Genomic DNA, 16412 nt, shown 5'->3' with positions numbered 1-16412 from the left:
AGAAGGATAAATAGTTTTCATAGAGCCGATAAAAGAATTCCAGTTTTGAACCTCATATCGTGCATACATGTAGCTTAGGAGTCCTATTGTTTAAAAACAAAACATCTCATTCGTGTAATTAGGACATTAGTAGGAAGAAATGACGATAAGTGCCAGTGCAATCTTCCAAACCTTTTTAGAGGAATCTTCTGAAATGATTGTATAATAGATAGTTATCTTCAGGACCTCGTTTAATTTCTAACGTATTTTTGACAGAGCAATGACAGAAGTATTTAATGATACATTCAGCTGGTTAAAAGATCATAAGCACTGTATGCAACAGATTAGTTGAAATGTATGCACACTTGGATCATATGTAAAGTGGATATTCTTTAAAAAAAACGGCTGATTACTAAATTTTTGATGTTATGATATGTCACTAACTAGACTATCGTCCTGCTTTCTGGAGTTAAATATTAGGGATTGGAACAAACGCACGGCTTGCTCTCAGAAATCCCAAGATATGTGTCTGATAACATAATTCAGTTTGTTTACTCTCTTTTTGATGACGTTTCATCATAAATCAATACACTCTTTAAACGTGTATGATTTCATTTAGATATTTTGTTGAATAGATTGCCATACACTTCGGTTGGCAATTGAAAAAAGTATCAAGAAATTCATGACAAAAATAATTAATCTTTATTTCACGAAGACAAACAAGACACTTCAGAATAGCATTGGATAAGATTTACATTCTTTAGACGTTCCCACTTTTATTTGGGATTTATTTACTCTACGTATATGGTCACAGATTTTCTGTAATTGTCTACCTGGAAACTGAACAGAAATCATAATTCCGCGGAATTATGACCTCTTGGAATAAAATACGTTTACAGTAAACATTTCCTCAATAAATATTTAATCGCTACTGAAAAATTAAAAAAAAAATATCTGAAAAAAATGAAATCAGTTGGAGAGACATTTTTACTAAAAAGAGGGAGGTGAATAAGCAGGAAGACAGATTCTTTTGATAATCTTACAAGCAAGTCATTAACGCAAACAAGGAAACAAAAACAGACAACAAAAAATAAACAAAACATTACCACGATCAGTTCTGGATATGAATATCAGTATCAATCAGATGGATGTAGCATCACTAACCAAACTTTAGTATGTGTCATAATTGTATCAATATGCAGAAAATGTAAATAAGTCGGGAAATTTGCAAAATTTCTATGAATTTATATGGCTCCTAGAACAGAAACAGACGTGTTCTACGTGTCTTGACTCATTCATCAGTATCAATACCAGAAATGCCATAGCAACCAAGTAATCAAAGAACAATTTGTCTAACATAGAGTTAAAATAAAAAGAGGTTGTTTATCATAAATTTGTCAGTTGCCTGGCAAGATAATTCAATAAAATACAATATTATTTACTGATATACACCTGAAGCTCATTTGATATCACTTTTTTATCATCAGAAGTCTTTTTCTGTATCTTGAAAGTTTGTATGTCATATCCGTGATATTATGTTCTCTTGCCTGAATCGTTGCCTGTACTTGTAAAAATCTCTGATACAAGTTGACAGGAAATGTGCCTCTTCCTCATGAACAACAATCACAAAGCCGCAGGCAAATGTTCTGCAGAGAAAAAATTATGATGTATTTATATATTTTAAAACAAAGAAAGAGCTAGAGGGAATATATATATATATATATATATATATATATATATATATATATATATATATATATATATATATATATATATATATATATATATATATATAATTTGTGTGCGTGTGTGTGTGTTAATTGGATTAGATTGTGATACATGTATCTCATTGCTTATTCACTGTTTTACTGTTGGATGATGCTACTGATCTTATTGTTCATGCAAACTCACTGTTTTACTGTTGGTAGCTGGCGATTTGAATTTTACATTGAATCCGTCAAATTCTATCGTTCTGAAGCCTGGTATAAATGTTAGGACGAAGGAGATAGTGGTGATTGCTAGCACCCATTCTGAACTGGAGGCGGACTGAAATACATCACGCAACTCATTCTGGACAAAAATAAAGCATAACAAAAATTCAGTTTTAAATCAACAGAATCTTAAGTATGTATTGCAATTAATTTCTGTGGAATTTCATCATGTGTAGGCGCACTTTAAGGACAATAATACATCAGATGAACTTTTAACTATTATCACCTAATTCTTAAGAATAAATATGAAATATATCTAAATGGAGAAACTTTTAGTTAAAAATAGATAAATACGTAGGGGAAATGGTTTGGTTACTAAAATGGGGAGTAAGTTGTATTTATTAAGATTTTTATAAATAAAAATTCTCAAAAGTTAATATTCGTACCTGAAATCTGATTGACTGATTTATATTTGATTATCAATTATCCTATCCACTTTTCTATGAATTAAAAAGGTTATTATTATATCATACTCTGATTGACAGAAATATTACAATTTAAAGGTTGTTTTGTTACTGAATTTAAATTGGTATTTAAATTTTTACACCGTCATTAATGTCTACTAAATGTTAACCTACTTTCATTTGATGATATACTGTAAGTTAATGAATGACACAGTGATAGTATTTTGAGAAACCTGATGCGTTATTTTAATTCCATGTAAAGTACTTTAGAGACCAAATCCTACCTCTTTTGTGCCATATCCTTTACTTTTCTGATATCTATAAGAAGCAAAACTGATAATAACTGTACATCATTAAGGTTTTCTTTTACAGAAAAATATTGGTGTAAAAATATACATAAATGGAAGCAAAACAAATACAAACACTGTAATTTTGGCAAGACCCTGAAAAAAAAATTGAACAGGGCTCCATAATGTAATTTAAAATGAGAGGAAAAATCTCGTTTTTACCGAGACGAAATTCTGACGATAATGTTCTATCATTCTTCTTACAAAGAAATTCATTAATTAAATTTATCTCACTAAACCTTAGTTTATCGATGGGCTAATAGAGCATGAATGTGTCGGACAAACTCGGCTAAGGCTTCCCAATGTTGTTGTAAAGTCGCTTAGAATGAAATCATTTTAATTAATAAAACCGAAGGCCATTCATTATCCCAGCGAGGAGAAAATCACTCTCAATTGCACACAATCACGATTTGCAATCAACTTGGCAAGTTGAACGGTGTATCAAAGTTCATTGCTCCCTAGATGTCACTGTAAGAAGATCTTATGGTTAAAATTAAAAGTTTCATTAGACCTTTAAGCTAAGCCTGTCATCAGTAGGTCATTCGTAGTTTAGTGGCAGCCTCATCACAAAATACAGAAACATTTATAAAAAAAAAAATATGAGTAGAAACGTCGGAGCAATAGAAAGCATTTCAATCTTTATTTCAAATTATTTACATAGAGACAAATCCGTAAGCTTTTAAAAACGCCACGTTTCCATAATTTTTATTTGAAAATAATTATATTATGAAAACATACATAAAGTACTAAATTTATAATATGGTTTTATAATAAAAATTAAGATATTGCAGTGCATTGAAGTGCTTGGTCATCGATCTGACAAATTGATAATTTTTTTTAAAGAAGAGAAAAATTCTAGGCCTCCTTTTGACTTAAATCAAAATTTTATTGGGGAAAGGGATCCCCCGGTAATTAGTTTCTCAATTACATACTCTTGACTGATCTTGTGCGAGTGGAAATTCACAGTTTGAATTTATAAGGATCTACCCAGAGACGGACACTTGTATATCATTCAATTGACTAATGAGGCTATATTGGAACAATTTGGGATTATAGTTCTTACAAATACTTATGTGAAACTCATATTGTATCCGAACTTAGTCCATTATTAAGAACAGGGACATTTAAAAAATTTAAAAAAAAAACTTTTCTTCAGAGATTTTTTTTTCTATTTAACTATATAAATTGGATTCCATTGTGTGATCCTTCCTTGTATTAAAAATATGGTGTAGTTTTGTGTAAATACATATATTTATCTGGTGAGCTTTTATACATTATATTTATCTGCTTTTTGAGCGAAAAAGAGATAGAAGAGACGGACGACGGACAAATTAATCTAACCACAGATACTGACCTTTCCGGTCAAGTACACATGTTGTTAAAGGATACAGGTAAGGAAGCTGACAGTGGTAGCTAAGCTAACTAGAATCTGTACAATGAATGTGTATTTAAGCCCCGACTTCCTCTCCTCTTTGTAGAGCTTGTACGTAATGGCAGCATGGATCCAACAACAAATGAGCGAGAGACCAAAGGTCGCAAAGGCTCCCATATAGTGAGGCACTGGAAGAGTATCTACCTGGTAAAAGATTAGTGACATGTAAGGGACCATGTATACAAGAAGGCCTTGGTACATTAGCCATGTGGTCAAACATGTGATTAGATACTAGTATATGGGATTTTTCACACATTATGATGTCATGAGGTTTAAAGTCTAAGCAGGTATCCATTTTTCCAATATATTCCATTAATTATATGTATTAGCATCCATATACTGTGTAAAGGATCGAAATGTACAATATATAACAATATATATAATTAGTTAACTGTGAAGCTCTAAATATGAAATACCCTGGCATAAGATAACATTGGTTGTAGAAAATAGAGTTTCAATTCCTACATTTATATACATTTAAAATAAACAATAGAATTCTTCTTCCCCAACAATATATTTCTTCATTACATATTTCTTTATTACGATAAGCCCTCTGTAAAGATTTCCCCAGGATGATGATATAGTCTGTTGCAATGATTAACAACATACAAGTAATTGAACAGAAATTGAACAGAATTAATCAATCGGCATAAAGATATTGCTCTGTTAGAATAGTTAAGTTAAAGGTGTTCCCATTGGCCAGAAAACGTTACAGTTATAATGTGATTTGAGGGTTTTTTTTTCTTTCTTTTTTTTTAAGTAGTCCTTCATGTGAAGGGCAACCGATATATCCATATTTGAATCCGTTCCATTCTATGTTTTAACTGTCAAAGCTCAGCACAATTTCAACACTTCAAACCATTTCCTAAAGGTTTTGTTAAGACACGATTTTGTGAAAGACAGCCGGGGCAAAGCATATAGGTTTCCTACCTTTTGTATAAATATACTGAGGTGATAGGAAATGTGTGCATCACTAAGAAAAACATAGAATATACATTAAAATACTGATAAAAGGCATTATCACTTGGATCATGTTTTAATATAAGAATTAAAACCTTAAAAAACTTTAGAAAGCATAACTCTGAAATACATGATAATCAAATAAAACATGTTTGTGATTTCTTTTTCAAGGTGAAGTCGCTTTGCAAATTGTATCCTTATTATTAGATTTATGGCTAAAGGGTCTGCAGACAGACACTTTGTTTTCTTCCTTAGTCATTTATTATCACAAGCCTTTTTAAGGTACTAGTTTAACATTATTTCTCATTACGACCACAGCGAATGAAAAGCTGACGTAAAACCGTCGCCGGTGAGAATTAATTATTTCCAGGCTCAGATATTCAATATTAATTCAATCTTCCTTGTCAACAGAAAAGAAATTTATAAAACTAGTAGTTAGGGCTTATAGAGACAAAATCAGACGCTGACAAAAAAGGATCCTATTTGAAATGCAATAATCATTAAATATAATTCCTTATTTATATGTATCGCCTTATAATAGGTATACGTATTTCAAGATAGAAAGAGCACGAAAAATGAAAACAATATAAGCAAGTAACTTTTCTTTTATCACCCTTGGAGGAATCATTTTTTCCCAAAAAAAACACCTTTAATTTGAAATATAATCTCTATTCAAAAGATGAAAAGATGAGTAAAATTCATGTACATTTAGAAATTCTTTAAATAGATGTCGCGTAGGAAGTAATGCAGTCCCTAATTATCTGTATAGTAAGAGTAAAAGTAATCGAATGCTACCGCGGGTAATCACAGTAGAATGATGCACGTGTCCTCTATCAAAATAGAACCCCTTTAATACCGTATCTATACTTATGGATCTCAATATTATATTTATACTCATGAACCTCAATGCAATATCTATATTCATGAACCTCAATACCATAACGATATACTTATAGACCTCAATACCATTGAACCTCAATGTCATATCTATACTCATGACCTCAATGTTATATCTATACTCATTACCTCAATGTTATATCTATACTCATGAACCTTAATGTCATATCTATACTCATGAACGTCAATGTCATATCTATACTTATGAACCTCAATGCCAAAACTTTACTCATGAACCTCAATGCCCAAACTTTACTCATGGACATCAATACATTTCTATACTCCTGGACCTCAATACCATATCTATAGGCCTAAGGACCTCAATACCATATCTATACTCATTGAACCCCAATGCCATATCTATACTCCTGTACCTCAATACCATATCTATAGGCTTAAGGACCTCAATACTATATCTATACTCCTTGAACCCCAATGCCCTATCTATACTCATGAACCTCAATGCCATTTCTATACTCATGGACCTCAATGCCTATAGTCATGGACCCCAATGCCATATCTATACTCATGGGCATCAATGCCACATATATACTCATGGACCTCAATGCCATATCTATACTCAAAAACCTCAATGCAATATCTATATCAGAAAAAAGGGTATAACGAACAGTATTCAAGCTCAAAAATCCATTCAAACAATACAAATCAGGAGCAGAGGCAACACGGACGTCTAAAACATCAGAGGTGGGATCAGGTGCCATGGAGGGATGAGCATCCCCTGCCTACCGTTCACACCCGCCGTGTTCTATTTGTCATGATCGGGAAAACAGGAAAAATCCATAGACAATCCAGTGGGTAAATAATGGCCTATCAGTTAGTAAGAAAAAGGTCAGTCAGCATTAGACTTAATGATAAACTATACTTGCTGACAAGGTCATTGTATTGACCATAGAACTTGCGAAATTATGACTCTAAACGAAACTGTTGATGTTGATATTCTTGTTTCATCATCTTGTTTGTCAATAGATTGCCTCGTTTTAGAAATTGTTCGTACATAGAGCATGCTTTTGCATATCGAATCAACTGAGGGACTTAAACCCCATATGCAGGTGATAAGGGTATATTGCTACATAAGTAAGGGAAGGTGACGATTAAAAAGTTGAAGTCATCATTTATCATAAAACTTAGTTTTAGGTTACCATTAACGTCTTTTTTAGCTAAAATATCCAGATATGAAACAAATGTATCAGATTCTGTGGTATCTTTTATTTCAAGCTCACTGAGATATATCGAGGCGACATATAAATGGAAGTAACTATTGTTAATTGATAATACCTGTACGTCGTCGATATATCTAAATGTCGAGTTGAAGGTCACAGCAAGTGTTTTCTTCTCATTACATTATTTTGAATAAATTCTGCTTTATATGAATACAAAAATAGTTCTGCTAATAACTACTGGTATGTAGGGGAATTTCGACAGATTGTTCGAAGACCTGGTCTCAAAAAACTACATAGATATTGTCAGTCAGAAACTCAAGCATCTTTATAATGTTAACTTCAAAGTATTTGTGTGTAGAATTAGAATTTTTTTAACAAAATAATGTTGCAAATGGCCAAATGTGAATAAATTTTCGAGTTCCGTTTATATTGAAAAAAGCATACGTCAATGATGTTAAAAAGCCTGGACTTTAACTTTTCGTGGGGAATGTTTGCATAAAGTTTTGTAATCTATAAGTATTTCAACAATGCTACAGGGCGTTTCATAATATATGTTACATTTTGAATCTTCAATTTGACAAACACAAGAAAAAGATACAGACAAGTGTTTTTATCAATTTGGTGCATGTATCCATAAGATTCATTATGTGTAATTACCAACCAAAATATTAAACACTTGACGAAATCTCAAACATTAATGAAAATTAGCGAAATTTCTAAATTATGCCATTTTTGTTACGTTGAATTTCACAACGTCAAAAGCCCAAATCACTTGTTCTTAATGATCTCCACTATTTCAACTACAAATGAAAATTTCTTCTCGAAATTTGTATAACCTTGTCAGACATATTTGTTAGACACTCCTCATTTGAAGGTTTATGGGGCGTTTTGCAGCTGACACAGTATCTGTAGTTTAAGATTGTAGACCCTGTCCTAAAGAACCCCTACAAAAAAGGCTTGATTGAGATTGGCGAATGCAGAGATTAAACTCTTTTCTTGGGGTATTGCATCATTGAAATTTTGTAAGCTGATAGCTATATAGTGTTACATGTATATCATATTTCAAAGTTCAATATATGCTGGCAATGCTGATATTGCCAGCATCAATTTCTGAAAACATCCATCTGACACTTTACTCAGGAGTTTGCTAAATTATTTAAGAGTCTCCAGTTCACCAATTAAATCTTCGGTTCTTGAAATCCTTCGGCTCTCTGGAGTACCGTGTCAGTTATCACATATTGCCCGTCCCCCTGTCCACTAATTTTGTTACTAGCCATCTGATAAGCATCCTAAAAAGTTTTCATTCTTTTCGAATCTTTTTTCTTCATCAACTTCTGAATATTGGCCACATGTATTGAAAAAAAAACATCTTTACAATTCAGCAATATGTTGATAAGTTACGTCCATTTCGAAAAATACTCAAATTATGACATTAGCGTTTATGAAACAATTTATCATTGTAATACCATGATTTCCTTGACTTTTTCACATGGAACAAAAATGCAGGATTTGATTTTTAAAATGATATATAGTTTGTAATAGAAATATGATAGGTAAGAAAAATAATTAAATTTGAAGATGTAATATATATTATGAAACACCCTGTATTTGATGTTTTCCTAAAACTATTTCAAGTATAATTTTTCAAAAGAAATGACATGCTTAACACATCGTATCAGAGTCATTTTACAGGATGGCCATATCATTCTCTTCATTTATTCTACTGAATTCTCTAATGATATATTCTACTGATAGAATACTCCAGTGATATATTCTACTGATAGAATACTCCAGTGATATATTCTACTGATAGAATACTCTAGTGATATATTCTACTGAGAGAATACTCCAGTGATATATCTACTGATAGAATTCTTTAGTGATATATTCTACTGATAGAATTCTCTAATGATATATTCTACTGATAGAATTCTCTAATGATATATTCTACTGAGAGAATACTCCAGTGATATATTCTACTGATAGAATACTCCAGTGATATATTCTACTGATAGAATACTCTAGTGATATATTCTACTGAGAGAATACTCCAGTGATATATCTACTAATAGAATTCTTTAGTGATATATTCTACTGATAGAATTCTCTAGTGATATATTCTACTGATAGAATTCTCTAATGATATATTCTACTGAGAGAATACTCCAGTGATATATATACTGAGAGAATACTCCAGTGATATATTCTACTGATAGAATACTCCAGTGATATATTCTACTGAGAGAATACTCTAGTGATATATTCTACTGATAGAATACTCTAGTGATATATCTACTGATAGAATACTCCAGTGATATATTCTACTGATAGAATACTCCAGTGATATATTCTACTACTCCAGTGATATATTCTACTGATAGAATACTCCAGTGATATATTCTACTGAGAGAATTCTCTAGTGATATATCTACTGACACAATTCTCTGGTGATATATCTACTGACAGAATTCTCTGGTGATATATCTACTGACAGAATTCTCTGGTGATATATCTAATGATAGAATACTCCAGTGAAATATCTACTGACAGAATTCTCTGGTGATATATCTTTATTACAGATTTAGTGATTATCCTACTGATTCAAGTCTCAATGATACATGCATATTCCACCAAAGCTGCATTATTACCTGGAAACTAGCCACAAACACTAGCCCAAAGCACGCAACAAGACCTAATGCTAACGACAATTTGTTAAGTGTGATCCAGCGCGATTTCTCCGCCGGGGTCAAGGACATCTGTGTCATCATAAGGCGGACGTATTGGAATCGAATCTCTGCATTAAGGGCCACTGAAACAGAAAATTAATATCAGAACGGAAGCTTTCCACTTAGGAGTGTTATTAATGTGAGTCTGTAGCAGCAGGTGAGGGCTGTCTACACCGTAATGAAACCAGCGGTGTGCTGGCTATAGAATCATAATTTCTGTACAAAATGATAATGAAAATAAAGACAAATTATAAAATGCACAGTCATTGCACAAAAACCATGGGTAAATTGAGTGTTATCATATGATAAGATGGTCATTGGTCTGAAGTATAAGCCAGATAGATACTCTTATTTCAAAATTATAGTATTTAACAGAGCTACTAAAAAATAAACAAAACAAACAGATTTATCTTATTACATTGTTCTCATCATGTTTTCGCTGCTACAGACACTGAACCTACCACCTGATTGAAAAAAATCTTCATCATAACAACCTATAATTTTTACCCAGGAACTGTATTTCAATCAAATTACACTTTTCTGTTTATATAATATATATTTTTCTGTATATGTAGAAAAAAGGAGTGCAAAAAGGGGAAGGAAAAAATAATCTCCAGAGAAAAATGAACATAAAAATGAAGTCTATTAAAAAAAATTATTAGATCTTTAATTTAATTTTAAGTTAAACTAAAAGCTTCTAGAGAATAAAGAAGAGAGATCAGTTATATTACATGGATATCTTGTAAATAATATTCACATTTGGTTCATTGACGGCAACAAACTGCTTGACAGAATTTATATATCGAGCGTGTTAGTATTTATCAGACTTTATTTTTTCATCACAATTATATAAATACTGCATGTAGTTGAGTGTAACATTGAAAATTTTCACTCCAAGAAAACCATTGTCAGCCGAGGCGCAGCTGAGGTTAACAATCATGGTTTTCGAGGGGTGAAAATTTTCAATGTTACACTCAACTACAAGCAGTATTAATTATATTATACTGAATGTTTTATACAAATACATATAACAGTGAACCTTGCGCGCATAAATTCTGGGCAGTCAATATTATTTGGAATATCACTCGTCGTCAAGCATTGTAGACTGTTGCTATGCTGGAGTGCGTGGCTTCATTATTCAGCGGGTAATAGTGTTTTTTAACAAATGTTTCTCGAAGGATCAGATTCAACTAATTTACATGAAAGTATAATATCACTTAATGTTGCACCAGCTATATTTCCCGCATTTATATTGCACCACTCTAATTATGGTGTAGCACTAAATCTATCGTATCTAATCTATCGTATTCTAAGGGACTAACCAATTTTTTAGGCAGACCATATTACTGAATACAGGATTATTTTCGTCCTATGGCAAAAATATCGCACAGTTTAAAATTTGACAGACACAGTTGTTTTAAAAGATATATTTCTTTCTCTTTAAGCTATGGTTGCACCATGCTTACAACCTTGTTGTATCTGACTTAGCACTAATGTCAGCAACCTAATCATAATGTTGTGTAGTCTTAACGACTTCTGGTAACCAACCATCAAACAAACCATAATGTTGTATAGTCTTAACGACGTCTGGTACCCCACCATCAAACTAACCTTAATAATTATATCTTGTACTCACAAGCAATACTGCAGACAAAGACTGTCAAAGAAAATAGTCCTCTCTCCGGAACTTCCGTTCCTGTTTTACTGAAAGAACAAAATATCTCAAGTGATATATTTACACAAAGAACAAATCAGGTTTGGCTAAACGTTCTGTGTAAGTATTGATGGGTAAATTCTTGTGATGAAAAAAAAATATGAAGAATGCATCTCAAAGGCAAAGTTATGAATGTGTTAATTTCATCGGGCTAACATATTAGTTTTGCTTGTTCCCCCTTCTGCAATTCACCACTTTCACTTTAAGGTGTAAATAAATGATTTTTAAAATTTCTTTTAAATAATAAAAAAATTATATTGCATTCAAATTTTCTAGAAATTTTCTAACTAATGGACACGTCATTTAAATATTTGAGTTGTGGTGATTTTTGAAGGGAAGGGGATCAGTTGCAACTGCATTCATTGCAAATAATCATTTTAGAGAGGGTCATCTGACCCAGTCTTTTAGATGGACACTCAGATCATCTAGGGGTACCGAAATCTGCCGAGGTTTGTCGAATGTTAGATGGGGTGACGTGACCCCGTCATTTAGTTTACTGTCAGTCTTGGCCTCAAATGGAAGCCATGCGTATCTGTGCTAAAGGAAAGAGTGCAGAAATTGCGTTGGCCAGGAGACACATACGCTTTTACAAACAAAGGAAGTAAGTTGAAAAATGTTGCTACAAAAATAAAAGATATCTGTGAAGCATTTTGAAAATTTTTATCTTTGAAAATCATTAAATGCATATAAACTATAAACAGTATTACTGTATAATGTAAAGCAGCGTTCATGTTTACTTCTGGAAGTGTCAGATTAACTCGGACCTGTTATATCATTCAGAATATATGCTTATTGAAAGTTCCCTCAATTATGAATCGAATACAGTGAGAATCTAAAACTGTGTTTACATTTTTTTTAAAATTTAATTCAAATCTTTTTTTTTATTTTTAAAGCTTGTGAACATGACAATACGTAAATCTACATCAGTAGTGAAGTATATAAACTTATTAACTTAACAGATATGACACCGTATTATTATCAGTGCTGTATCAGAAAGGTTCTTTTTAATGTTAGCATATATTTAAACAATTAATGCATTGACTGATTAAGTTTTTTACAGTGTTTTATTTCAAAAATTATGATTGTCAGTACAACATCTCATTTTCATGTGACCATTAATGAGATTTTTATCTGCTTCATAAAATGTGATATGCATACCTTATGTATGGAAAAACATCGGACGTGTGATTTAACGCCTGTGAAATACCATATCTGTAATAAAATGTACAGTATTAGATACACTGACAATATTCGTTCTAGTTCGTAGCTGGAGTCGATCATTAATGCAACTTCCGGCCGGTAATTCAGCTGCTCTTAATGATCATAACCACTCAATCGGAGTACTTATGAGGGATACATTTCCTATACCGCCATTAGTGACTGGGTCTTGGAGAGACCAAACCAACTAAACCTTATCTGTTATTGTCATTCAAGATAAAGAAGTGAAGGACTCAGTGTTCCCCAGTACCCGTTCAGCATGTCTAGAGTTAGATGTACAGCGATTGTTATTCTTACCGATTTCTTCTCAAGAGAAGTATTTTTACATCAAGACCTGTTTTGGGACTGTATTTTCCAGATAAAATGTTTGAAGATTTGTGTCAATTGTCGTACGAGTATCGGGGTCTTATATGGCAAAGATTTGGAGACAAAAAATATATGATTACATCAGTATAATATTCGCATTTTGTGCACAAAATACAATAATATTGCTATGGTTTAGAAATCATAAATAATTGAATGATATGTACTTTGTCATCTATACCATTGTTCAGCTTCTTTTGAATGGGTATACAAGATAGAAATATACTTGTTTGTGTAAAGATTTCGCTCCTACAAAAGTAAGACATTTAGGGAGATTCTGGTTTCATGCCTACAACAATAAGATCACAATGTGAAACTTTTGTAATTAAAATCCTAAATGAAGCATATTTTATATTTAAAACTAAAAAAAAAATTGTGTCAAAGAATTTTTCCCTCATATATTAACTATGTATTAGATACATGTACTTAGGCAACACATGTTGCAAAATTGCCTACTTGAGACTTTCATTTTGTAAGACAATATTTATATAATACCAGTGCACGAAATATGACATCTGTACTTTCGTTAGAAAGGTTAACATCTGCTGTCGAAGCATTTTAAATAACCAAAAAAGAGTCCGAAAAACCAATAACATTAAGAAAATAATACAACTTCATGAATTACGGGGTAAAATCAGCATCATGTTTGAAAAATGCAGTGTGCTCAACGTCATCCCAAAGGGAGGCGGTCGAAAGGGTTTCTCAACCTAGCTTATTATCTTTATGTTTTAGTAAAGGAAAACTGGAATTAGTTTTCTCCAATCCCTTAAAACCATTACCGTCTTCAATGACGTTTGTTCTTGGAGTATCAGCCTGATGAATGTGTTGGATATTACCCTTATTATAAGTTGATGATTTATCCTCGTTTATCTTTGATGATGGCCAACAAAATGTCGTCTCCCATTCAAATAGAATTACATATTGTTATTTTTTCTCTTGCCACAAAAATCGTACATTCTTATTACCAATAATACTCAAACCTCAGCTTCTGCTTATTTGTCTTCCAAGACAAATTACTTTATCAGAGAAATCATGTTTGTGAAATTAAAGTTGCAAAGAAAATGACATGATTAAACTCTGCAGTAATAGGTCCATTTAATTATGTGCTGAAATCCGGATATTTCATCTGGATAACTGCCACTGAGCCTGTGTCGTGCTGCTAGGGAAAATGGTTTTGAATGGATCTAAGTACCTGTTGTGTCAATTCTCAATAGAAAAAGTTCTTGAACTCCAAGCAAAAGGGCAGTCGCTAATTTCCTCATTTTGAGGAATATTCACAATGCAAAACGTCATCTGCAGAAAACAGTGACACCAGCAGAAGACTGTGCCACCAACAGACGACATAGCCTAACAGTAGACGACACCTACTAAGCTATCAGAAATGGACCGACATCTTGCCCCAGGATCATTAAGGAAACTTAATTCAAAATTTCTACCTTGTCTTAAAATTTGTCATAGAAAACAGAAAATTTGAAATGTTATTCAAAATTATTCCCCTTCCATATCGCTAATTTGATTTTCAAGATCAATTAATATTAAATATTCAATTCAAAAATGACTGAAAATTTGACATGCCTAAGACTGAATCATGATCCTGGGGCCTAGTCTTTTATTGACCGCTATATTTGTGAATGTTTTAATAGTGCAGAAAAATTGCTAAATGTCGTCTGAGTGCATTATATTAGACACAAAGTAAAAGAACGTATGCATGGGCATCAGAAAAATATATTGCTCTAAGATATAAAAACAGTTAGCTCTGAAAGAAACGACCAAACCCCAAATGATATATAAATAACTATAATTATTATATAAGTAATATTATGACTAAGATAAGCAAACTTTATGTATTTTTATCAAAAACATACTGCTAAATAAATGTGAGTTCGATCTACAAGATATACCATCAATGCATAGAATGCATATTTGCTACATTTTAAACAATAATAAAGAAGAGGAGTTATATAAAGAACTTATCTTATAGAACGAAATGATTGTATCAAAATTTAGAGCAAAATTTTCACATAAATTTCCTAATAACTTTCAAAGATTTTACCTATTTTTATAAACTATTGACAAACAAAGGAAATACTTCCAATTAAAACAATTAGCAAATATTTGAGACTGGAGATCTTTCCTGAATCAACTCTAAATTGTTTACTCAGTTCAATTTTTTATTTACTTTATCATGTTTTAACAAATGCACCTCAGTGGAGGCTAGGAGAATTAAGTTTGAACTGAAAGTCGTACCCAAGTTTTAGGTTTCATTATTAGTGTTCTGTAATCAATGGATAATGGCTGTCTGTTCACTTGGATCCAAACAGGTCCTCAATACGTGCTTAGTCAGCTACCATACTTACGTGATGAAGAAAGCAGGCACAGACCAGAGAAAGGTAAACACCGGAATCGTCCACAGACATGTCCGAAGAAGGTGGTAGACTGTCAACATGTCTGCCCGAGAGCCTCAGCCTAAAACAGTGACGGCTAAATGGAAATCACACAATAAGCACATGAGTAGATACTTCACCAAAGGAAAATAATTTATATTCTTAGGCGTCACTTGAAAAAATGCTGAAGTAAATGTCCCATTCAGAAAAGTCGCCTACTTACTAACGTGTTTTCCACAATGTACGTGTATATCCTTGGACAATTAATGAATCAATAAGTAATCACAGTCACTGAGAGAGAATTGTCTTATTTAAAAAAAAAAAAAAAACAAGGAAATCTATCTTATGTAAAAATCCACCTTTTTGTAAATAATAAACCCGGAAATATTTTCATTTTGATGTGAAGATACCTCGTGGCTCGTGATACATGTGAAATTTGTTATCGCTGTTAAAAACTCTGGGAGAGCGCCAAGCTGAAGGGCATAGATTGAAATCTGGCTCGACTTGATGTCCTAACAGTATCACTAATGATATCTAATCAAGGCTCTTAAACTTGTTCTTCAGTTCATGTGGTCTTGATTCACCTCCTTTTCACTACTTGTATATACTGACGTCTTTTGGTGTTTTTCTTTATTTTAAATTTCATATATACAAACTCTTTATAATGGTATATATTGAAAGCTATTTATATCACTTGAAGAGAACACTTGATTTATTTATTTATATATTAACTGTTTTGCTTAACGTCCCTTGCGAGAATTTTTCACTAACAGAAGACGTCATTATATCAGTGAAGGGCTTCACATTTAAACATTT

At 32.3% G+C, this 16412-nt stretch overlaps 1 protein-coding gene across 1 annotated transcript; it reads right to left on the bottom strand.

The window, feature by feature from the left end:
* Window positions 1-662: 662 nt before the first annotated feature.
* Window positions 663-16089, bottom strand: LOC133191361 (DNA damage-regulated autophagy modulator protein 2-like). The gene is made up of 9 exons (XM_061327113.1): window positions 15820-16089; window positions 15570-15678; window positions 12790-12843; window positions 11554-11621; window positions 9840-10000; window positions 4111-4297; window positions 2659-2717; window positions 1891-2049; window positions 663-1625 (listed from the first exon to the last, which is right to left on the bottom strand). Exons 2-9 carry the CDS (start codon window positions 15656-15658, stop codon window positions 1590-1592), a joined length of 813 nt encoding a protein of 270 aa, XP_061183097.1. The 5' UTR covers window positions 15659-15678; window positions 15820-16089; the 3' UTR covers window positions 663-1589.
* Between the last annotated feature and the right edge of the window lie 323 nt (window positions 16090-16412).

The sequence above is a fragment of the Saccostrea echinata genome, unplaced genomic scaffold, assembly GCF_033153115.1.
Source record: "Saccostrea echinata isolate AGI-Se365-2 ecotype Australia unplaced genomic scaffold, CSIRO_AGI_Sech_v1 ptg000023l, whole genome shotgun sequence".
NCBI classification, from domain to species: Eukaryota; Metazoa; Mollusca; class Bivalvia; order Ostreida; family Ostreidae; genus Saccostrea; species Saccostrea echinata.
This window is presented reverse-complemented; position numbering and strand designations above follow the sequence as displayed.

What these genes read in the sequence shown, in the direction of transcription:
- LOC133191361 (XM_061327113.1), bottom strand. Translation starts at nt 15,658, where the DNA reads ATGTTGACAGTCTACCACCTTCTTCGGACATGTCTGTGGACGATTCCG. An exon ending in GATGTTTTTCCATACATAAG is followed by an intron (nt 11,622 to 12,789) that starts GTATGCATATCA and finishes TTGTTCTTTCAG; the next exon opens with TAAAACAGGAACGGAAGTTC. An exon ending in CACTGTCAGCTTCCTTACCT is followed by an intron (nt 2,718 to 4,110) that starts GTATCCTTTAAC and finishes AATGATGTACAG; the next exon opens with TTATTATCAGTTTTGCTTCT.